At 42.1% G+C, this 23,636-nt stretch overlaps 1 protein-coding gene across 1 annotated transcript in view; it reads left to right on the top strand.

Annotated features, from left to right (window-relative positions):
* Positions 1-22,653, top strand: part of MERTK (MER proto-oncogene, tyrosine kinase) — a 175,824-nt gene extending 153,171 nt beyond the window's left edge. Inside the window, exons 16-19 of the mRNA XM_004388851.3 lie at positions 9,594-9,703; positions 11,881-12,040; positions 14,094-14,230; positions 21,599-22,653. Of these exons, the coding sequence (XP_004388908.2) occupies positions 9,594-9,703; positions 11,881-12,040; positions 14,094-14,230; positions 21,599-22,112 (921 nt within the window). The 3' untranslated portion in view covers positions 22,113-22,653. The remainder of the gene's footprint in view (positions 1-9,593; positions 9,704-11,880; positions 12,041-14,093; positions 14,231-21,598) is intronic.
* Positions 22,654-23,636: the final 983 nt, after the last annotated feature.

The raw sequence follows: 23,636 nt of genomic DNA on the forward strand, positions 1-23,636 counted from the left end.
TTATGTAGGTCTCTTTTGGTTTCTTGCAGTAGTGTTTTGTAGTTTTCTTTGTATAAGTCTTTTACATCCCTGGTTAAATTTATTACTAAGTACTTGGTTTGGTTTGTGTTTTTTTTTTTTTGGATACTTAAATTTATTGAAGGAATGAACCGCAGGAGAGCACGTGTTCAGTGTGGCTGTAACGGTATGCTGTGCCTTACAGGCAAAACAAAGAGATATTTAACAAGTAGAGCGAGTACAGGTAACAGTTTCACATCAAAGCAATGGCAGGCAAGGAGGTGAGATTTCCAAGAGTGGCAATTAGTTTCTAGTCTAACACAAATCTCTCATACTTGATGCTTTTTAACTAAGGCAGTGTTTCTGAAAAGTATAAACAATTTTGACATGAAAGTTTAGTAATATGTAATTTTAGTGTTATAATTGCAGCTGGGCCAACTTAATTGGAATCTTTGGATACAGAGCTAGGAAGGTGTAAATAAACTCTTGCTTAATTAGCCCTGGTGGTACAGTGGTTAAAGCGATCAACTGCTAACTGAAAGATTTGCAGTTCGAAACCTCCAGTGGCTCTGCGGGAGAAAGATGTGGCAGTCTGCTTCCGTAGAGATTTACAGCCTCGGAAACTCTATGGGGTCGCTATGAGTTGGAATGAAATTGATGGTGGTGGGTTTTTATTTAGGTGAGAGAAAAGAGGTAATGCCTAGTACCTTGATGGGGAACTTCTTTAAGGTAGTCAAAACAACATGTTTATCTATAGGGTCTTTTTTTTTTTCCCCCATTACTGTGGTCATACTCAGCTTTTGCACTCCCATATTGTTAACAGTTGCTGTCTAGTCAATTCCGACTCTTGGCAACCCCACATGTACAGAGTAGAACTACTTCATGGGTTTTTTTTTTTAAATTTTGCTTTAGATGAAGGTTTACAGAACAAATTAGTGTCTCGTTAAAGAGTTAATACACATATTATTTTGTGACATTGGTTGCCAACCCCATGATGTGTCAACACTCTCCCCTTCTCAACCTTGGGTTTTTGGGGGCTATTTTAAATGGTATTGATTTGGACGTTTCCTTTTCGAAGTTCTCTTTGTTGGTGTCTAGGAATCCAGCTGATTTTTGTGTTAATCTTGTATTCTGCAACTTTGCTGAAATCTTCTGTTAGTCCCAGTAGCTTTCTTGTGAATTATTTGGAGTTTTCTGCGTATAAGATCATATCATCTTGCGAATAGGGGTAGTTTTACCTCTTTCTTACCAATTTGGATGCCCTTTGTTTCTTTTTCTTGCCTTATTGCTCTAGCTAGGACTTCCAGCACAATACTGAATAAGATTGGTGATAAAGGTCATCCTTGTCTGGTTCCAGTTCTCAAGGGGAATGCTTTCAGTCTCTCTCCATTTAGAATGATGTTGGCTGTTGCTTTTGTATAAAAGCCCTTTATTATGTTAAGGAATTTCCCTTCTTTTCCTATTTGGCTGAGAGTTTTTATCAGGAGTGGGTGTTGGACTTTGTCAAATGCCGTTTCTGCATCGTTTGAAATGATCATGTGATTCTTTTATTTATGTGGTAGATTACATTGATTGGTTTTCTAACGCTGAACCATCCTTGCCTACCTGGTATGAATCCCACTTGGTCGTGGTGTATAATTTTTTTGATATGCTGTTGAATTTTATTGGCTAGAATTTTGTTGAGAATTTTTGCATCCATGTTCATGTGGTATATTGGTCTGCAGGGTTTTTTTTTTTTTTTTTTTTTTTGTGTGTGTGTGTGTGTGTGTGTGTGTGTGTGTGTGTTAGCTCTTCTTTGAAAGTTTGGTAGAACTCTCAAATGAAGCTGGTCTGGGCCAGGGTTTTTCTTTTTGTTGGGATTTTTTTTATTACCTCTTCAATTTCTTCTTTCGTTATGGGTCTGTTTAGGTTTTCTACCTCGGTTGGTGTTAGTTTAGGTAGATAGTGTTTGTAGAAATTTGTCCATTTCCTCTAGGTTTTCAAAATTTGTTAAAGTACAATTTTTCATAGTATGCTGTTATGATCCTTTTTGTTTCAGTTGAGTATGTTGTGATATATACACATCTTGTATCTTATTTGAGTTATTTGCTTTCTCTCCTGTTTTTCTTTTGTCAGTTTGGCCAGTGGTTTATTGATTTTGTTGATCTTTTCAAAGAACCAACTTTTGGTCTTGTTGATTCTTTCTGTTGTTTTTCTGTTCTCTGTTTCATTAATTTCTGCTCTGATCTTTATTATTTACTTTCTTTTGGTGCCTATGGGCTTCTTTTGCTGCTGTTTGTTCGAGGTGTAGGGTTAATGTTTTGATTTTGGCTCTTCTTTTTTGATGTGTGTGTTTATTGCTGTAAATTGATCTCTAAGCACTGATTTTGCCCTGTCTCAAAGGTTTTGGTAAGATGTATTTTCATTCTTATTTGATTCCATGAATGTTTTTGTTCCATCCTTGAATTCTTCTATTACCCAGTAGTTTTTAAACAAGGTGTTGTTCAGTTTCCATGTATTTGATACATTGTCCTTCCTGTTTCTGTTATTGATTTCTACTTTATAGCATTATGATCAGAGAATATGCTTTGTATTATTTAGATGTTTTGGATTTTGTTAAGGTTTGCTTTGTGGCCTAAAATATGATCTATTATGGAGAATGTTCCATGTGCGTTAGAAAAGAATGTATACTTTGCTACTGTTGAATGAAGTGTTCTGTATATGTCTATGAGGTCGAGTTGGTTGATTGTGTGATTTAGGTCTTCTGTATCTTTATTGAGTCTCTTTCTAGATGTTCAACATACCAAAAGTGGTGTGTTGAAGTCTCCTACCATTATTGTGGAACTGTCTGTCTCTCTTTTCAATGCTGTTAGAGTTTTTTTTATGTTATTGTTATTTTTTATATTATTGTTATGTCCTCCTGGTGTGTTGACCCTTTAGTCATTATATAGTGTCCTTCCTTATCCTTTCTGGTGGATTTAGCTTTAAAGTCTGTTTTATCAGAGATGAATATTGCCACTACTGCTCTTTTTTGGTTATTGTTTCCTGGATATATTTTTCTCCTTCCTTTGAGTTTTAGTTTATGTCTTTGTGTCTAAGGTGTGTCTCTTGTAGACAGCATATAGATGGATCATTTTTTTTTTTTTTAAATCTATTCCGCTACTCTCTGTATCTTTACTGGTGCTTTTTGGCCATTTACATTCAGTGTAATTGTTGATAGGTATAAGTGTACTGCTGTCATTTTGTTGTATTTGTGTGTGGTATTGACAGTTTCTTTGTTCCACTTAATTTTCTGTGCTGAGTTCTTTTTGTTTATGGATTTTTTTTCATCTTTTTCATTATTGTTGATTTTGTGTTTGCTCAGCCTTTTGTTTTACTTCTTTTTTATTTTGATGGGTAGGTATGTTGGCTTCCTTTTTGGTTACCTTGAAATTTACCATTATTTTTCTAAGTATAAACCAGTCTTTTATTTCTTAATATTGCCTTGACTTCCTTTCCATATGGAAGTGCTATGACTACACTGTTTATTCCTTCTTTTTTGTTTTGATGTTGTTGTTGTTTACATACTGACATTTCTGATTCCCAACCCTGGTGGCACAGTGGTTAAGAGTTCGGCTGCTAACCAAAAGGTTGCCAGTTCGAATCCACCAGGTGCTCCTTGGGAACCCTATGGGGCAGTTCTCTTCTGTCCTATAAAGTCGCTATGAGTTGGAATTGACTCGACAGCAATGGGGTTTTTGGTTTTGTATTTTCAGTCTTTTAGTTTTGTTTTGTTTTTGTGAATTCCCTATCTTCTATTTCTTGAGTCCTACTTCTGTGGGCATTGATTGTTGATCCAAGTAGAATGAAATCTTTGACAACTTCAATTTCTTTGCTGTTTATGATGATGTTGTTTATCAGACGAATTGTGAGCTTTTTCATTTTCTTTATATTCAGGTACAATCCATATTGAAGGCTGTAGTCTTTGACCTTTATCAGTAATTGCTTCAAGTTATCACTTTCGGCAAGCAAGGTAGTGTCATCTGCATATTGCACGTTGTTAATGAGTCTTCTGCAATCCTGATGTTCCCAACCCTAGCAACCACTAATGTACTTTCTGTGTCTATAGATTTGCCTATTCTGGACATTTTATATGAATGGAATCATAATATGTGGTCTTTTGTGATTGGCTTCTTTAATTTAGTGTAATGTATTCAAAGTTCATTCATGTTATATCATGTATCAGTACTTCATTCCTTTTTCTGGATGAATAATAATATTCCATTATAGGATATACCACATTTTGTTTAACCGTTCATCAAGTGATGGATATTTGGGTTGTTTTCACCTTTTAACTATTATAAATAATGCATTTATGAACATTTGTGTACAATATTTTGCGTGGACATATATTTTCCATTCTCTTGGGTGTATACCTAAGAGTAGAATTTCTGGGTCATATGGAATACTATGTTTAACTTTTTGAAGAATTGCCGGACTGTTTTCCAAAGTAGATTCACCATTTTACATTCCTACCACAATGTATGACAGTTTCAGTTTCTCCACATCCTCACCAACACTTGTGATTATCTGATTTTTTTTATGACAGCCATCTTAGTGGGTATGAAGGAGTCTCTGGGTGGTGCAGTCAGTTAAACACTCAACCATAAAGGTTGATGGTTTTAATCCACCCAGAGGCTACTCAGAAGAAAGGCCTGGCAGCCACTGAAAACACTATGGAGCACACTTCTACTCTGAAACACATTAGGTCACCATGAGTCAGAATCAGCTCAACAGCAGCTGGTTATTGTTTGGTGTCTGTTAAGTGGTGTCACATTGTGGTTTTGATTTGAATTTTCCTGATAGCTAATGATTGAGCATCTTTTCATGTGCTTATTGGCTATTTGTATACAGGTAGTCCTCGGGTTATGAAGGAGATCCGTTCCTAAGTGTGTCTTTAAGTTGAATTTGTAGATAAGTCAGAACAGGTGCATGTAATTCTTATTCAGCCTTACTTTAATGCAAGAAAAGACTCGAAGCCTTTTCAATGATTTAAAAGCTGCACGTGCAGCAAGTGAAGGTGATTGTGATGAAGACTTTCTTTCAAGAAGGAGTTGGTTCAAATATTTTAAAGTGAGAGCAAATTTATATAACATTAAAGGGCAAGTGGGAGTTGTCCCCAAGTCAGATATTCCTAACCTGGGGACTTCCTGTATCTTCCTTGGAGAAATGTCTATTCAGATTTTTGGCCCAGTTTTCAATTGAGTTGTCTTTTGTTGTGGAGTTGTAAGAGTACTTTATATGTTCTAGATACACTTTTTTGTTTTAATCAGATATATGACTTGCAAATATTCATTCCCATTCTGTTAACTGTTGTTTCACTTTCTTAGTAGTGTCCTTTGAGGCACAAAAAGTTTTAATTTTGATGAAGTTCAATTTATCTATTTTTTTCTTTTGTTGCTTGTGCTTTTGGTGTCATATCTAAGAATTCATTGCCAAACCCAAGGTCAACAAAGATTTACCTCTATTTTCTAATAAGAGGCTTATATCTTTAGCTGTTACATTTAGATTGTTGATCCACTTTAAGTTAATTTTTGTATATGGTGTGAAGTAAGGTCCATGTGTCTCTTTTTAAGGGCTAATAAGTCTTTCTGATTAGGCCAAAACTGGGCCACATTCCTTGCTCCAAATTAATCACTGGCAAGGAAAACTGGACCACCAGGATTGAACTAGATCAATCAGGATTATTGACATCACATATGGAGGATGAGTGGGCACAGGAATAAAATCTAGCCTTTACTGGTATGGGAAAGGGGAAAATGGCCATTAGACAACCAAAAATGTCTGTTACAAGGTCCCCAAACGCCATGTTAAACAGTTGGTTTGGTCTCTCCTTTGTTTTTATGATTCAGTAAGTGGGAATGGAAAACATCACACTTGTTTGTCATAAGTTGTCAGATAGAATCTATGAACAGGGAGGGAGATAACCCTGTCTCTTGACAAGTGGACACAGCAGTATCTTCTGCCATATTTTCTGTTTTCCTCCTTCCCATCTCAGGTGTAAAAGTCAGTTACCATTTTAAGCTGTGTAGAAAGAGGTGTGTTTTAGAAGAAATGGTATAGCAATTATTTGTTTGGCTTTATTTTCTAATTACTGCTGTGTTATGAATTAGGTCAAGAATAGAAGTCCCTTTCTTTCCTTTGAGGGGAAGGAATGGTGTCATGGACGTTTGACATTTCCAGAGTGGAGAAGCCTTGGGGTTGTCCAGTGTGGGCTGGCCCCTGTCTGGAGATAGGCCCATGAGAGCAAGCCCCACCTCCAGCTGCTTGTGAGCACTTGACCCTGGGCCCATCACTTAATCTCTAGTAGCTGATTCCTCATTTGTAAAATGGAAGTAAGGATAATACTCTACTTGCAAATTTGATGTGGGACTTAGAGATAATGAATGTCCTGGAACTCACACAGGCATGTGCTCAGTAAACAGGTGGATAAAGAACAGATACATCAAAAAGGAAATCTTCATCTTTAGAGCAACTGTGCCACGTGTTTTGGGATCACTGGGCCCTTTATTGGAGCCCTGTTGGTGCAGTGGTTATGAGCTCCACTATTTACCAAAAGGTTGGCAGTTCAAATCCACCAGCTGCTCCTTGGAAACCCTATGGGGCAGTTCTACTCTGTCCTACAGGGTTGTTATGAGTTGGAATTGACTTGATGGCAGTGGGTTATGGGGGCCGTTTATCATCCCAGGATGCTATCTATCAGACCTTGGTTTTCAGCTACTCTTTCTACTTGGATTCTCCCAAATGTAGGTCTCTAACCTGGAATCTGTGCTAGCGTGTCCAGAGTGACCTCCTCATCTTCCCCTAAACTTGCTCCCTGCTACTCACCTAGGTCTCCAAGCCAGAAACTCAGGGGTTGTTGTAGATTCCTTCTCTTTCCTTCTTGAGTCCTGGGGTTTCAACTTCTGTAATATCTGTCTCTATGATCCCCACCCCAACCATTTCTACTATTACTTCAGCCCCATTCCTGTGTTTCCATCAAGCATTTGACATTGCCTTTTGCTTCTTAAACATATTATTCAGGTGACACTCTCAGAGCTTCTCACTGGAGATTATTTTTTATGACTTTTTATTTTGAAACAGTTTAAGACTGACAAGAATTTGCTAAAATTGTACAGAGAGTTCTGAGTGTCCTCTTCACCCAGCCTCTCCCAATGATAGTGTCTTATACAACTCTAGGGCATTGTTAAACCTAGGACACTGACTTTGGTACAATGCTATTAAGTTATTTACAGTGTTATTCAGAGTTTACCAGGTTTTACACGCACTCTTTTTGTTTGTTTCTTGTGCATCGTTCAGTGAAATTTTATCACACTGTAGATTTGTATTACCACGCAATTATTTTTTAAATAACTGTTGGTCACATTCTCTAAGAATAACAATCATTCTGGGTGAAAATAACACAAATGAATAGTACTTGCTACTCATCACACTTTTTGCGAACAACAATGGACTTTGATATTTCTTGGCACCTAGATCCTTTCTTAGAAATTAGAATCCAGGAAACCAAGAAAACCAGTTGCTGTCAAGTCAATTCCAACTCATGGCGACCCCATGTGTGTCAGGGTAAAATTATGCTCTACAGGGTTTTCAGTAGCTGATTTTTTGGAAGTAGATTGCCAGGCCTTTCTTCTGAAGTGCCTCTGGGTGGACTCCACCCTCCAACATTTTGGTTAACAGCCTAGTGTATTCACCCAGGAAACCAAATGCCCCATATATACAAAACAGAGGCATAGATGTTCACGCCTGATTTGTTCACATTTTTTTAAAATCTCCACTACTCAAAGGTAAACGATAATTAATGCGTTTTGTTATTTATAAAGTATGTGATTAACGTGTGTCTTAGTTGGGAAATACAAATCATTAAGAATGCAATGTCTTCATGAGTACCATTTTGGAAAATTCATGTTCCATGGAGAACAAGCCATGACGAACCCAATGCCTGGGGGAGCACGTCATGAATGGACCTATTCATGACCGCCAGGAACTTGTGGTAAACTCATTTCTTTAGGACTGTGACTAGAGTAAAACATTCAGTTACTAAACAGAGTTCTTCATTTAGTCATCATCTGCATAATCATTGGGTTGGACCATTTTCAGAATACAATGGATACTAACAGCAGGTTTTCTAACACAGCGGTCTAGTTTGATTTTTACAACACAGAAAAAACACTAGACTACTGAAACTCACAGAAGAACCCTAGAACAACAAAAATGAAAATTATTTCTAAATACTTGTGGTACTTCAGTCCTGTGATAGGGGGTGAAGACTATCCTAATTTCTGTCTAGCAGAAGAAAATATATTTTCAAAACATTTCAAAGTAAAATGATATCAGATGTGGATGTGTAATTGGAACTATCTCTTACTCTAGGGGTTTTTGCCTCCAAAACATTGAACTCCCCCCTCCCCGTCTCTCCTTTGTCAGCGTTCTGTTCCAGCATCCACTGAGAAGGATACAGGGGATCTCATTTGACTTCATAACATATGAAGAAAAAACAATGTTATTTACTCCCCATACTTTTAAAGATGGGGAGAAGAGAATGTGACATTTGCGAAGAAATATTAGGCTTGGGTTTTTGTTTGTTTTTTGCGTTCCTTTTTAAAAGCTTTTTTTGTACTGTTGTTGTTGTTGCCATCAAGTCAGCTGTGACTCGTGGCGACCACGTGTGTAAGAGAACAAACGTTGCCCAATTCTGTGCCGTCTTCATGACTGTCGGTATGTTGGAGCCCATTTGTAAGGCTTGTTACGTCAGTTCATGTCATTGAGGGTTTCCCTCATTTTTTTTTATTGTTGTAGTTTAAATGTTGTGGTTTCAAGTTAGTCTTCCATACAAAAATTTATACATACATTGTTATGTGACCCTAATTGTTGTTTCCCTCATTTTTGGTGAACTTCTACTTTACAAACATGATGTCCTTTTCTAGCTATTGGTCTTTCCTGATGATGTGTCCAAAGTAAGCAAGCCGAAATCTTGCCATTCACACTTCTAAGGAGCATTCTGGTTGCATTATTTCTAAGACTAATTTGTGCTGTTGTTGTATGTCCTCAAGTCAGTTCCGACTCATAGTGACACTACAGGACAGAGCAGAACTGCCCCACAGGGTTCACAGGCTGTAACCTTTATGGGAGAGAATCACCAGGTGTTTTCTCCCACTGGGCAGCTGATTGGTTCTAACCACTGACCTTTCGGTTAGCAGCCGAGCACTTAACCATTGCACCACCAGGGCTCCTCTTTGAGATTAAACAAACAAACAAAAAAAAACCAAACCTGTTTCCATCGAGTCAATTCCTACTCATAGTGACCCTATAGGACAGAGTAGAACTGCCGCATAGGGTTTCCAAAGAGCAGCTGGTGGATTCGAACTGCTGACCTTTTGATTAGCAGTCGTAGCTCTTACCCACTGAGCCACCAGAGCTCAGATTTGTGATTAGTGATGTGGAAATAAAAGTTTTGTTTTCTTGTTTCACTCTCACACTTTTAAGAAAATGAAAACACCATTTCCCCTTTGGATGAAAATAGCTTGCCAGGCTTTCCTTTTTAAGAGTAGTCTTCCTTCTCATCCCCTCCACTGCAGCACATTCCTCTGCAGACGCTGTTGAAGTTTATGGTGGATATTGCCCTGGGAATGGAGTATCTGAGCAACAGAAATTTTCTTCATCGAGACTTAGCTGCTCGGAACTGCATGTAAGATCCTGGCCCATCCTGGAAGGGTTGGACCTTGTGGTGTTTGAGTACAGGGGTTGAGGGGGTGGAGGATTGCCTATTGCTGTTAACATATGGAGGAGCGCTAAGTTTGTGAGGGAACAGTGAAACCTGCTCTGGAGATGGGATTTCTAAAGCTGTAATGTGTAAATGGGTTTTTACTTGGGGCTTTCAACACCTCAGCCTCTGCTAGGCTGATTGGTCTCTGAAGTTTTTTCCTGTTTTTCACAACTTCACTCAACTAAGTGGAGCCCTGGTGGCACAGCGGTTAAGAGCTTGGCTGCTAACCAAAAGGCTGGCAGTTCAAATCCACCAGCTGCTCCTTGGAAACCCTATGGGGCAGTTCTACTCTGTCCTGTAGGGTTGCTATGAGTAGGAACCAACTCGATGGCAACGGGGTTTTTTGTTGTTTTTTTTTTTCATCAGCTAAGGGTGCTAGGTGTGATCTATGCCTACTGCCGTCAGCTTGCTTGGGATCCAGAATTAGGTATGAGTCAGGTAATCATGAAGACAGTAATGAAAATTGTGAAGGTTTTTCCCTAAGTTTTCCTGATGCTTCCTTGTGAAAAAAAAGTCGTGCCTTTTGATTAAATGGGAGCTTTCCTTTCACAGCAGAGAGACAAGGGGTTAACTTTGGACTTAAACTCTCCCCATTTCTTTAGCCTGCTTCAACAGAGCCATCCTCTGCTGCAAATCTTCGAAATCAATAGATATTTCTTGTTTTTAAGTTTGCTATTGCAAGAAGAGGGAGTGCTCCTTAAATGTATTGTTGTGATTTATTTTCCTTAGTTGGAATATGACAGTGGGCCCGCCCCCTCACTTGTCCCAACCCACCTATAACCTGCCCCCTGCCCCTCCCACCTCATTCTTTAAAAATTCAGAAGGGATTTTGTTTTATTTTTTGTTTATATAATTTTTCATCTAGGGAGGGAGAATCCCAAAAACCTTCTTCCCCTAATGTTTCCTTAATGTTTTTCCTTCCAGGTAGGGTGACAAGTGTCCAGTTTTCCCAGGATTGAGGTTTCCCAGGACACAGGACTTTCAGTTTTAAACTGAGTCAGTGCCAGGCAAACAAGGATGCATTAGTCATCCTACCTCTAGGCCATTCCAGATCATCTATTTTTTTTTTTTAAATTCACCAGTGGAAACTTGGTAAATGATCACTTTTATTTATTTACACAGTTTTCTCACAACAGTTCTATTATATTATTCCCATTTTACAAATTGGGAAAATTGAGGTCTAGTGAAGTTAAGTAACTTGCTTAAGATCACACTGCAGGTAAGTGGCAAAGCCAGCATTTGAACTGCAGTTTAGCCTGGATGGAGATCTTCACTTGAGTGCTCCTGAAGGGGAACCACTCGGCCTAGATACTTTGTGCTGCTGCACATACAAGCACAAGAAAGGGACCTCTTGGGCTGGTGTGCCTCAGCAAGGGTTAAGGCCGAGCGTTGGAAATAACAGACACATACACACACACACACGCACGCACGAGTCTCTGGGTGGCGCAGACACACTCAGAGGTGCCTCAGAAGACAGGCCTGGCTATCTGCTTCTGAAACGTCACAGCCTTGAAAACCCTATGAAGCAACTCTGCACACACGGGGTGGCCAATGAGTCGAAATCGACTCCGACAACGACTAACAACGACTACCCGTCTGTCAGTCTGTCATACTGTAGTTGCATGAGTGTTGCTATGATGCTGGAAGCTATGCCACTGGTATTTCAAATAGCAGCAGGGTCACCTCTGGTGAACAAGTTTCAGAAGAGCTTCCAGAGTAAGACAGACTAGGAAGAAAGACCTGGCTATCTACTTCTGAAACTTGTCATTGTTAGGTTGTTAGGTGCCATCAAGTCAGCTGCAACTCACAACAACTTTATGTGTAACAGAAACAATGTTGCATGGCCCTGCGCCAGCTTCACAGTCCTTGCTGTTTGAGCCCATTGTTGTAGCCACTGTGTCAATCCACCTCATCCAGTGTCTCTTTTTCGCTGACCCTATACTTAAGCAAGCAGGATGTCCTTCTCCAGCGACTGGTCCCTCCTGATCCATTTCATACCTTCTTGTGATCAGTTACCACGAATGTTTACAGCTGCATCTAAAGCAGGTTCTTGATGTAAGCCTTTCTCTGAGGTTGCTGATGACATGAACTCTCTGTAGGTTGCGAGATGACATGACTGTCTGTGTCGCGGACTTTGGCCTCTCCAAAAAGATTTACAGTGGTGATTACTACCGCCAAGGCCGCATTGCCAAGATGCCTGTGAAATGGATCGCCATAGAGAGTCTTGCGGATCGAGTCTACACAAGTAAAAGTGACGTGGTATGTACACAGTTTTGATTCAGGGCCCCACATTAAAAAGAAATGACTTAAGTTGGTGTCTGTAAAAATGGCGTGGTAGAGGCATCTGACCTCCTCTAACTTCACAAGAGGGGAGGAAAATCAAGATCAACAGCCCAAGGCTGATTCCTATGAGGCAGAGGTCAGACATGCCTCCACCCACCAGCCTTTTTACCAATTCTGACACCAACTGTCCCTCCCATGAGGGACTCCACTTCTTCACTGAGTTCAATAATTTGTTGCAGTGGCCACACAGAACTCACAGACAATAACTCACAATTATGGGGTTTATTAAGGAAGTAACAGTTTACAATTCAGGTTCAGGAACAGTCAGAATACAGTTCTTCCATCAGGACAGCATCTTCTCAGCCGTGCCCACAGGCACGCCTCTCTCTGGCCCTCAGTCTCTAGGCCGGCCTCTGCCCTGCTCAGGCAAGTGTTACAAAGCTCTTTTAGCTCTGCTGGTAAGTGCCCAGAGGCACCCCACTCCACCAGTAAGCCTCGGCCCGAAGGTGCTCAGCTCTAGCTCTGTGGGTCAGCAAACCTAGCTCCACCAAGTGCCCAGAGGTACCCTACTCCGCCACCAAACCTCCCGCCCGAAGGCATTCAGCTTTCTTGCTCTGTGGGCCAGGAGGCCCACCGCAGAGTCTCCTGATGTTCTCCTGCCAGTCTCCTGGTTCTGCTGCCTCTGTTGCCGCCGCTGCTCACCATCTTCAGTGTTACAGCTCGTTCTCTCTTTCTCCCCGACACCCCCCAGTTCCAGGAGTTTCTCAGCACAGGGATCACAGGTCTAAAGGATGTGCCCCACTCCTGGCTCTTCTTTCTTGGTGGTAGTGAGATCCTCTCCTCCCTTCTCTGAGATGACTCGTTTTAAGCCTAGCAGGATGGCAAAACTGACCAACCCTTTGTTAGGGTTCCATATATTTTATTTGCATAGTCCCACTCAGTCATTGTGTGTGAGTCTCAGACTATGGCTAGAAGGACCATATTAAGCAATTCATTGCACCAGAGTGTCCCCAGACATTTTATTCTTTAATGGACTCAGGATTGGAGAACACGCTCAGACCTCTGTTTTACTTTATGTAAAAAACCAAACCAGTTGCTGTCAAGTTGATTCCAACTCCTGGCGACCCCATGGGTGTCAGAGTAGAACTGTGCTCCATAGGGTTTTCAATGGCTGATTTTTCAAGTAGGTCACCAGGCCTTTCTTCAGAGGTACCCCTGGGTAGACTCCAACCTCCAACCCTTTTGTTAGCAGCCAAGTGTGTTAACCATTTGCACCCCCAGAGCTAGATACTATAATTCAAGTGGAACACTAAAAAACCAAAAAACCAAACCAGCAGCTGTCAAGTCAATTCCGACTCATAGCAACCCTATAGGACATATAAGAACTGCCCCATAGGGTTTCCAAGGCTGTGATCTTTATGGAAGCAGACTGCCACATCTTTCTTCTGAGGAGTGGCTGGTAGGTTCAAACCGCTGACCTTTCAGTTAGCAGCTGAGTGCTTAACCACTGCACCCCCAGGGCTCCTAGATTCTAGTAAATCTCCCTGACATCCAGAAGATCTGTGCTTTGCATGGATCCTTAATTTATCCCCATTTTATTTACTACAATACGGTGACTTATTGCCGCAACTAAGATATTTCAGATTCACATTAAATTGAATGACTTCGGGCAGTGGCTCTTTGGAACCAAGATGCTATATACAAGGTGCTGCGTGATTATACCCTTGACCAGAGATTGAAAAGAAAACACTTCAGAACAACATTAGAGCGGAGCATTAAGCAGCGTATTTATGTGAGACGTGGCTATGTCTGCCTTTGTCCAATTTCCCGGAATAGCGTTAGCAAAAATGGAGAACTGTGACCCACTAACCACGTGTTATTGCTGTGTTGGGAGAGCAGTGTGTCTGCGACACAATTGTCAGATGCTAGCACAATCCACGGGGCCTTAAGGAAATGACCTTTCCCAGTGAAAAAGTCCATTCAGCCTTTCTGGAAAGACTTGCATCCTAACTTGTTGCTTTGTTCTCAGTGGGCATTTGGCGTGACCATGTGGGAAATAGCGACACGGGGTATGACTCCCTATCCTGGAGTTCAGAACCATGAAATGTATGACTATCTTCTCCATGGCCATCGGCTGAAGCAGCCAGAGGACTGCCTGGATGAACTGTGAGTGAGCTTTTTGGTGTCCCTGAGCACTTGGCCAGGTCAGGCAGGTGGCTCTGCCGAGACCTGGGAGGCATAGCCATGGGGGTGGGGTGGGGAGGCCTGCTGGCGAGCATAGGTTAGCCAGGCAGGCAGATGCAGAAGGTGGCACACACAAATATCACAGGCTGTGGCCTTTTCTGGTGTGGGAAATAGAGTGGGCACATGGCTAGTGGCCCTGCTGTGGCTCACTCGTCCAAAAGGGAGCTACACCTCCTGGCCTTAGCTTTGGTAGAGAGGTTCTTTGGAGACAAGGCTGCGACCTGTGCCCTGAAGCTCTTTAAGCCCCTCTGAGAAGCATATCCTATGGATAAGTAGGTACTTACTTTATAATGCATGGAGGACTTGAATGCTTCACCTTCCTTCTTTCAGTGCAGTTATTCTTCTCTTTCTAAATAGCATGTCAGACAAACCAGTCACGGTAATACCCTTGAACAGGAAATGGAGAATTCTAAGCCAGTGACTCTGAGATCAGGCTGGTTATCAGAATTGCTTGGGAGGTATTCTGACAATGCAATTCCTTGGCCGTATGCATGGAGGTTGTGATTCTCTCAGTACAAAGTATGCCCAGAAACTTGTAATTTAAAAGATTGCCTGTGAAATAGGCATGAGAGCCACCAGCTCTGGCACATGCAGGACCACAGTACAAATCCTGTCCTGCCAGGCCACTCTCTAAGGTGGAGCAGGATGGGAAGACACGAGGGCCTTGGAGTGAACAGGCCAGCCTCTGCCTTCTAGCTTGCCTTGTGTGTGGCCACAGCATCTGACTTACCTCTCTGTGCCTGAGTGTCTTTAGACATAAAAATGTGTAGTTGTATATTCTTCAGAGAGTTATAGTGAGGGTTAAAAAAGAAAGTGTCTGTGGAGTGGTCAGCCTGTACATGGCACAGGCAGTAAGTGCCCACGTAATGGTACAGATGATGAGTAGCATCATGATGAGTTGATCTCCCAGAAGCAACTTGCTGTCCTTTTTGGAATAACTTCTTGTGGTGCTGCCTCTAGCTCGGTGGTTTGGATCTTCCCGATGTGCAGTCTCCTCCCTGTGTAACAGAAGTGATGAGCTTGGAAAGGGCATTGTTACAAAATGTAGCAGGAGCGTTTCAGGACCTTGGGCCTGTCATGGAAGGCCAGGCCTGGGTGCTAGAGCACGTGAACAAGTGCAGGACTGCCCATGCTGGGGCCCAGGTTCCTTACACAGGTCAGAGGGTTCCAGAGTCACTGCACACAGGCCTCCCAGATCCCTCCTAAGCCGAACCGTTTTGATCAGAAACTCTCCCTGCTTGGTGGTGGTGGTGGCTGTTATTGTCATCGTCGTATAATATTGAGAACAGAAACAAAACAAGTAAACCCTTTAAAAAATATCATGAAATCCTGATTAAGGATCTGCAGTTTCCTGGTAGTTTTTAAAAGGGGCACATTAATGAAATGTTTGCGTCTTAAAATGAGGAGGCATTTCAGTCAATGTTGAATAAACGAGTCTTGTTGCTATTTCTTTCTTAGCTTCTTCTCTGTGCCAAAGGAGTTGATGTTGGCGGTGATTATCTTGGACCTTAGCAAGGTCTAAGCTGTGTCACATTGTGGTTTTTAGATGTTTCATATGGAGACAGCTTAGGGGAACACTGAGGAATGCTGAATTGGCTTTGCTTGAGACTGTTTAGGCAAAAGAGTAGCAGAGTCAGCACACACTGTAGACACAGACCGGGGAAGTTGAGCACAGGAGACAGATCTGTAGTCCCCACGTGCCCAACCCATCACCACACCCGGCCTTGAACAGCCTACCGTGGCCTGCCCACTGGCCTGGGGAACCTGACCTTCTTCCCAGGTCTCCTCTAGCCTCTGGAAGCTGGCCAGCAAAGAGGCCTCTGCATATCTGTTTGTGGGGCATTTTCTTTTAAAAACAAAACAGATATTTCTAGGCTTCTTATCTAACCTTAGCTGAGTTCGCACCTGTTCAGTTTCCCCTCCGCTTTCTTAAAGTCAACGCTGGGAAGCATCACGGTGTAAACAGACTGCTGTGTGTGCCTGCTCTCCAGTCCTGCCCTCTGAGGGCTGCCTTGTCTCTCCTCTCAGCCCCGCCTCTGAATGACCAGGCTGCAGGCCCCTTGCCCATTGTCCACAGGCCAATCTATGCGGTGCCCCCGCCTTCGCCCTACTGTGGAACATTTCTTCAGCTTTGCTCATCCTGGCCACCCTGCTGCAGCACTCAGAAGCCCCCCACCAGTTGATCACTGTGGCTCATGGCACTGGCAGTCACCCCCCTCATCCTCCAGCGTACACTTGGGAGCCACCTTGTCCTTTCTTTATTCCACTGGGCCCCATCAGCCAGCAGATGGCCTTTAGTGTCCACCTCCCCTTCCATCCCCATCACTGACACCATCAAATCACAGAAGCCCAGGGATGGATGTGGCCTGGGGCATCTGCTCCCACCTCCTCATCACATCTAATAAGACAACACTAAGGTGTAAATAGGTGAGTGATCAGGTCAGGGCCTACATTGTTTACTGCTGGAATATTGCAGGCCATATAACTCTTCCATCTCCTGTCTTGTTCTTCTCCTCACCCCCAGGCTTTCAATATACTCTTTGGGTGGCAGCCTTTCTAGAATTATAGTGTAATGATGCACTGCACCTGAAAATAAACTTTCAGTGGTCCCTATTGCTCCTAGTGTAAACACCAAACACTTCAGGATATGACCTATGGCAGGCGGGGTAGCTGAGTGGCTAAGAACATGGCCAGTGGCGCCAGGCCCCCTTGATTTGAGTCATGGCTTCACCCTTGACTTTGGGCAAAGTATTACCCTCTTAGGCTTCTCATTCATAAAATGGAGGTGGTAGTACCTGTGTGATGGGGTTGTGCTGATTGAGCAAGCTAATGTCTCTAAAAAGTATGTATTAACATGATGGCTGTCAAATAGTAACGTGAAATGTTGGCGATTATTATTTTTAGTGAAGGAAATAAGGGTTGTCTTAGTTTCCTAGTACACTGTAACAGAAGTACCAGGGATGGGTGGCTTTACCAAACAGATATTTTTTTTGCAGTTACGAAGCTAAAAATCCAAACGGAGGGCGCTGGCTCTAGTGGAAAGCTTTTTCCTTTGTTGGCTCTGGTGGAAGGTCCTTGTCTCTTTTCAGCTTCTGTTCCCTGGTGCCTTGGTGATCTTCATGTGATGTGGCATGTGTCTTCCCCCCGTCTGTGCTTCCTTGCTTCTGTACCTGATCTGCTCTTTTTATATCTCAAAAATGATTGGGTTTAAGACACACCCACACTGATATGGTCTCGTTAACATAACAAAGAAAATCTTATTCCCAAATAGGATTTATATCCATAGGTATCCAAAAAAACCAAACCCGTTGCTGTCGAGTCAATTCTGACTCATAGCGACCCTATGGGGCAGAGTAGAACTGCCTGATAGGGTTTCCAACAAGCGGCTGGTGGATTTGAACTGCTGACCTTTTGATTAGCAGCCAAATGCTTAGCCACTGTGCCACCAGGGCCCCATCCATAGGTATAGGGGTTAATATTCCAACATATATTTTTGGGGGGCACAATGCAATCATAACAGAGGTCATGAGTGAAAGTGGGGCGCTGGTGTCAGGTGGACACTATGTGACTTACATCAGTCAAACTCCTCTCCAAGCCTCAGTTGCTCCATCTGTAAGTGGGTCTGTACTTTCTCCTTCACAGAGCTGCTGTGAGACACATCAGCCCCACACACTGCCAGCACAGGCTGATAATGTTCTATCTGTGCTAGCCACTCAGAATCAGGGGCTCCTTCCCAGGGCCCCCCCAGCCCCGAGAATCACCTGCCACCCATCAGTCTTCATGCACCTGACCATCCCCACACTGAACTTGAGCTTTGAGTCATTGTGGTATTCAGGGCCTGGAATGACAGCAGGTGCCGAGCCAGCACAGACTTGTGTCTGCTCGTCTTCCCTGAGTACCCCACCTCACACCACCTTTCCCCTCTCCGAAGTCTTGCTGTACTTACTGATCCATCCCTCCACTTCCACATGAGGCAGCCCAGACCCTAGGAAGGCCAGGGATAGGAGTTCCAGTTGGCTGGGTACCACTGTAGAGAAATGTGCACAGCTGAGGGAGGCAGATGTCCCTTCTCTGAGCAGACTTAAAACCCTGCCCTCAGCTGTCCTCAGAGCCGAGAACAAAGCAGGGACCTGACAACTATGGGTATAAGAACATTCAGCATTTGGACATGACTGCATCATTATAAAATCTCTCCAGAAAAACAAAAATGACCATTTATCTAGGGAACTACTAAACTTGTTTTATCTTTCCATCTATAAAATTTAAATCGCCCCACTATTACTCCTCAGGCACAGGGCCTCTTGTTATTCTGCTCAGTCCACTACTATGAAATTGCCTTTTTAAGAGAGTGGGTTGAGCAGTATACATGCTTACTGTGCCTTTAAAAGTCATACTGGTATGTTTCAAAATGTATTGAAAGTAAAAGAAAAGTTCAAAATGATACTGCTGCTGTTCTGTGTGGAAAAAAAAAGTTTAAGCACTTTCTACTAAGACATGGAATAAATCAAAACAAATTAAATAACAGTGCCTTGATGAAGTAACAAAAAGGAGATTGTGCCCCTAAGGACAGACTCTCTCAAAGCGCATCTCAGACTGCAAACAATCAAGGCTTTGTAGAAAAAAAATAAAAAGAGTCATGAAAATTCATTTATGCCATGAAACCTCAATAACAGAAACAAAAATTATTTTCCAGATCTCACTGACCATTTAATGAAGGTTAAAAAAAAAAAAAAGACAGTAAAATGAAAGCCCCTAAACCTGAAGTACAGGTGTGTCTGAGTCATCTAGTGCTGTTGTAACAGAAATACCACAAGTGGATGGCTTTAACAAACAGAAATTTATTCTCTGACAGTCTAGGAGGCTAGAAGTCTGAATTCAGGGCGCCAGCTCCAGGGGAAGGCTCTCTCTCTCTGTCAGCTCTGGGGGAAGGTCTTTGTCATCAATCTTCCCCTGGGTCTAGGAGCTTCTCAGCACAGGTACCCCGAGTCTGAAGGACGCACTCCACTCCTGACTCTTCTTGCTTGGTGATAATGAGGTCCCTCCCCTCTCTGCTCGATTCTCTCTTTTATATCTCAGAAGAGATTAACTCAAGATATAAACTAATCCTGTAGATTGTGTCCTGCCTCACTAACATGACTGTCTCTAATCCTGTCTCATTAACATCATAGAGCTTAGGATTTACAACACATAGGATAAATACATTAGATCACAAAATGGAGGACAACCACACAATACTGGAAATCCTGGCCTAGCCAAGTTGACACACATTTTTGGGGGACACAATTGAATCTATAATAAGATGTACAACAGGACTGTCAGACCAGGAAATGTGCCCCACCATCAACTCAGTGTTGGGTGTTCATGACTAGTCTCTTCATATGCATAGAGCTTCTTAAGTCTCTGCCTTCTGGAAGCATGTGCAAGTATTGATAAAGGCTGAAAAAGTAGACAAACGCAATTATTATATGTCTACATGAAATGAGATCTGTACATTCTGTGTGAAGTATCATGCCTTTGTAAAATTAGCCAAAGAATCTACATGATGCAATTAAATGTAAATATGGGAATTGCATATTTATTTAGTTTATAAGATACCTGTAACCTACTATATGTGTCAGATTACTTAAATTTGAGTTATATTCTTATCAAGTGACATGAATATCAATCAGCGTCTCCAAACAGGAGAGGATCAAAATGAAATGATGATATAGCTCACACTCTTCATCTCAGTCTGTTGTTGTTATTAGGTGCCGTCGAGTCAGTTCTGACTCATAGTGACCCTGCGTACAACAGATCAAACTGCTGCCCGTCCTTACAATCATTGTTATGCTTGAGCCCATTGTTGCAGTCACTGTATCAGTCCATCTTGTTGAGGTTCTTCCTCTTTTTCACTGGCCCTCCACCTTACCAAGCATGATGTCCTTCTCCAGGGACTGGTCCCTCCTAATAACATGCCCAAAGTATGGGAGATGAAGTCTTGCCATCCTCGTTTTCAAGGAGCACTCTAGCTGTACTTCTTCCAAGACAGGTTTGTTTGTTCTTCTGGAAGTCCATGGTATATTCGATAGTCTTTGCCAACACCATAATTCAAATGGGTCAATTCTTCCGTCTTCCTTATTCATTGTCCAGCTTTCACATGCATACGAGGCAATTGAAAATATCATGGCTTGGGTCAGGTGTGTCTTAGTCTTCAAAATGATATCTTTGTTTTTCAGCACTTTAAATTTGCAGCTGATTTACCCTATACAATACGTCCTTTGATTTCTTGACTACTACTTCCATGGGCCTTGATTGTGGATCCTCCAAGGAAAATGAAATCCTTGACAACTTCAAAATTTTCTCCATTTATCATTATCATCTCAGTCTTGTAGTTCCCAATTCAGTCATCTCTCTATATTGTGCTCATTTAAATGTTCCTCCATTGTGATTCTTAATTATACTGGACACTTGGAATGAAGAATCCACCCAGAAGAGAGCGGTCCCCTATAGAAACATGGCAGAGGGTCCTAAAGAGCATTAGGCTTAGGAGTTGTCCAACTTGAGTCTAGTCCATGCTACCCCCTGCTACCTATGTGGCTTTGGCACCTTCTTTAACATCCCTGAACCCACTCTTTTATATTACAAAGTGACAGATTACATGTAGTTATACATACAAAACACCTAGCACAGTGAGGCTCCCATCTTTCATTTTTCTTCTCCCCACCCCTCAAACTCCAGGACTGCTTAGCTCTAGCCCTAGGGTCCTTCTAACTCAGCTTTCCCAATGAAAACCCAGTTTGATAGTGTAGAGCAGGGATCTGCAAACTCTTTGTGTTAAGAGCCAAATAGTAAATATTTTTGGCTTTGCAGGCTACATGGTCTTTGTAGCAACTACTGAACCCTGCCATTGTAGCCAAAGCAACCATAAAAAATACATAAACGAATAGGTATAGCCGATAAAACTTTATTTACAAAAACAGACAGAGGGCCAGATATGGTATATAGGCCACGGTTTGCCAACTCCTGATACAAAGTAAAGGCCCTTAAATACACCTTTGTGAAGGGAGGTATAATTGCCATAGTACTGGAAAGAGAGCATTACTTTCTTTTCAAACACCCATGGAACATTTACAAAAGTTTAATAAATATTAGGCCACAGAGAAAATCTCAGTAAATTCCAAAAAGTAGAACTAATACTAATTAAATTGCAATAAAAATACAGATTAGTTTAGAACAAAGGGGTAGATGGCTCTAAGGGATCTGGGTTCTGTGGGTTCTGTGTCAGGCAATAACTCACTCTTTTACTTTTAGGTACGAAATAATGTACTCTTGCTGGAGAGCTGACCCCTTGGACCGCCCCACCTTTTCAGTGTTGAGACTACAGCTAGAAAAACTCTTAGAAAGTTTGCCTCATGTTCAGGACAAAGCAGATGTCATTTATATCAACACACAGTTGCTGGGCAGCTGTGAGGGTCAGGCAGAGGGTCCTGCCTTTGCTCAGCTAGACATGGACATCAATCCTGACTCTGTAATTGCTTCTTGCACTCCCAGCTGTGCAGTTAACATGGTCACAGCAGAAGTTCATGAGAACAAGCCTCATGAAGGAAGATACATCCTGAATGCGGGGAGCGAGGAATGGGAAGATCTGGCTTCTGCCACCCCCGCAACGGTGACATCTGGAAAGGATTGTGTTTTACCAGAGGACAGACTTGTCAGGAATGGGGTCACCTGGTCCCATTCTAGCACTCTGTTCATGGGGAGCACATCACCAGATGAACTTTTATTTGCTGATACCTCCTTAGAGGATCAGGAAGTCCTGATGTGAGGAGAGCTGAGAGAAGACATTCCAAAAACTGAGTAAATCCTTCTGCTTTAGGAGAATCCACATACAGTTGATATTTTTGTATTTGTGTTCCTTACCAAGTAAACCCCACAGACCCAAAGCACCAGATGAATGTTGTCAACTAAGTCATCATTAAAAATACATAATATATATTTATTAAAATATATATAATTTGTGTGTATATGGTAGAAAGAGATATTATATTTTAACAAGAGGTGACATTTAATTTCACTTATTGGCAGATCTTAAAATTTAAACTTTTACAGACTCATGTCTATAGCTGTTCTGTGATGTTAACATTTGTAGAGTCAAAGTTGTTTTTAAAGTTCTTTTCTTTTTTATGACCATTAAATATAAAAATATTTGTAAAATGAAATGCCATATTTGATTTTGCTTCTAGTCTTTTTGCAAAATCTGATATTCCTATATTGTCTATTTTACAATAATAATTCATTTAATATTTAAAGTTTTATAACTGATTAATTCTTTGATATGACTCCCTAATAAAATATGAATGAGGAAGGATATGTTGCACTTGCTTGAGACTTGGACAGTGGTCACTGGCCTCAGTGCCTTTGCAAAACAATTCCATTAATGTTTAGCCTCAGTGCAATTGCTTTGAACATTCTTGGCATTGCTTTTTAGGAAAACCACTCCAAAAAGTCCAAAGATGAGTAAGAAAAAATATTAAAAGATTGAAAATTCCAATCTAAGTGAAAGATTTAAAATAAATTGGAGAAGAACGTCTGATGGGTGACGTGCTTTCCTGTTTGGGAGGATAAGTCATGGGAGGTGGGCATGGGCAGTGCGCCAGGGCACAGGCTACAGAGCTTGGCAGGCCTGAGTTCACGTCCTGGCTCTGCCATTTAGTAATAGCCATCCGCGAGGTGTCAGATTATCTCGCAGAAAGCAGTTTGGTTTTTTGTTCTCAGTTCTTTCTAGCCATACCAGCACCTGAGGCTAATGAGTTGGGGCTGAACAAACCAAGAGGTGCTACCTGGGGGCATAAGGTAATCTATCATGGTCGCATGGGGACGCCAATAAGAGCCCTGGACCCTAAGGCTCAGAGGAGCTTCCTGGTTGGTGACCATGCATGCGAAAGAGTAGCATGCCCCTCCTTGGGACGTGGAAGCTCCATGGTGTGATTCCTCCCAGACCTCAGTCCCTGTGTCTCTTTGTATCCTTTTTGGTTGTAATGAAGTTGCAGTCATAAGTATAGTGTACTCTCTGTGAGTTCTGTGAGTCGGTCCAGCAAATTAACAAACTCACAGGGGCAGTGAGAGCCAGCAGGGGCTGGCATCTGCCTGTTTGGCAGTCTGAAAGAAGGTATCCTTCTAGTGTGTGAGCTCTGACCCAGCTCCAGATGGCTAGTATCAGGGAAATTCTGTATGGGCAGCTGGTCTGAAAGATGGTGTCAGTCTAGCTGTGAGCTCTGACCCAGCTCTGGGTGGCTGGGGCCGAAAGAGAGCGCTGTGTGAGTGGCTAGCCATGAGGATGGAGAAGTGG

The sequence above is a fragment of the Trichechus manatus genome, unplaced genomic scaffold (assembly GCF_000243295.1).
Source record: "Trichechus manatus latirostris isolate Lorelei unplaced genomic scaffold, TriManLat1.0 scaffold00219, whole genome shotgun sequence".
Classification (NCBI taxonomy): domain Eukaryota; kingdom Metazoa; phylum Chordata; class Mammalia; order Sirenia; family Trichechidae; genus Trichechus; species Trichechus manatus.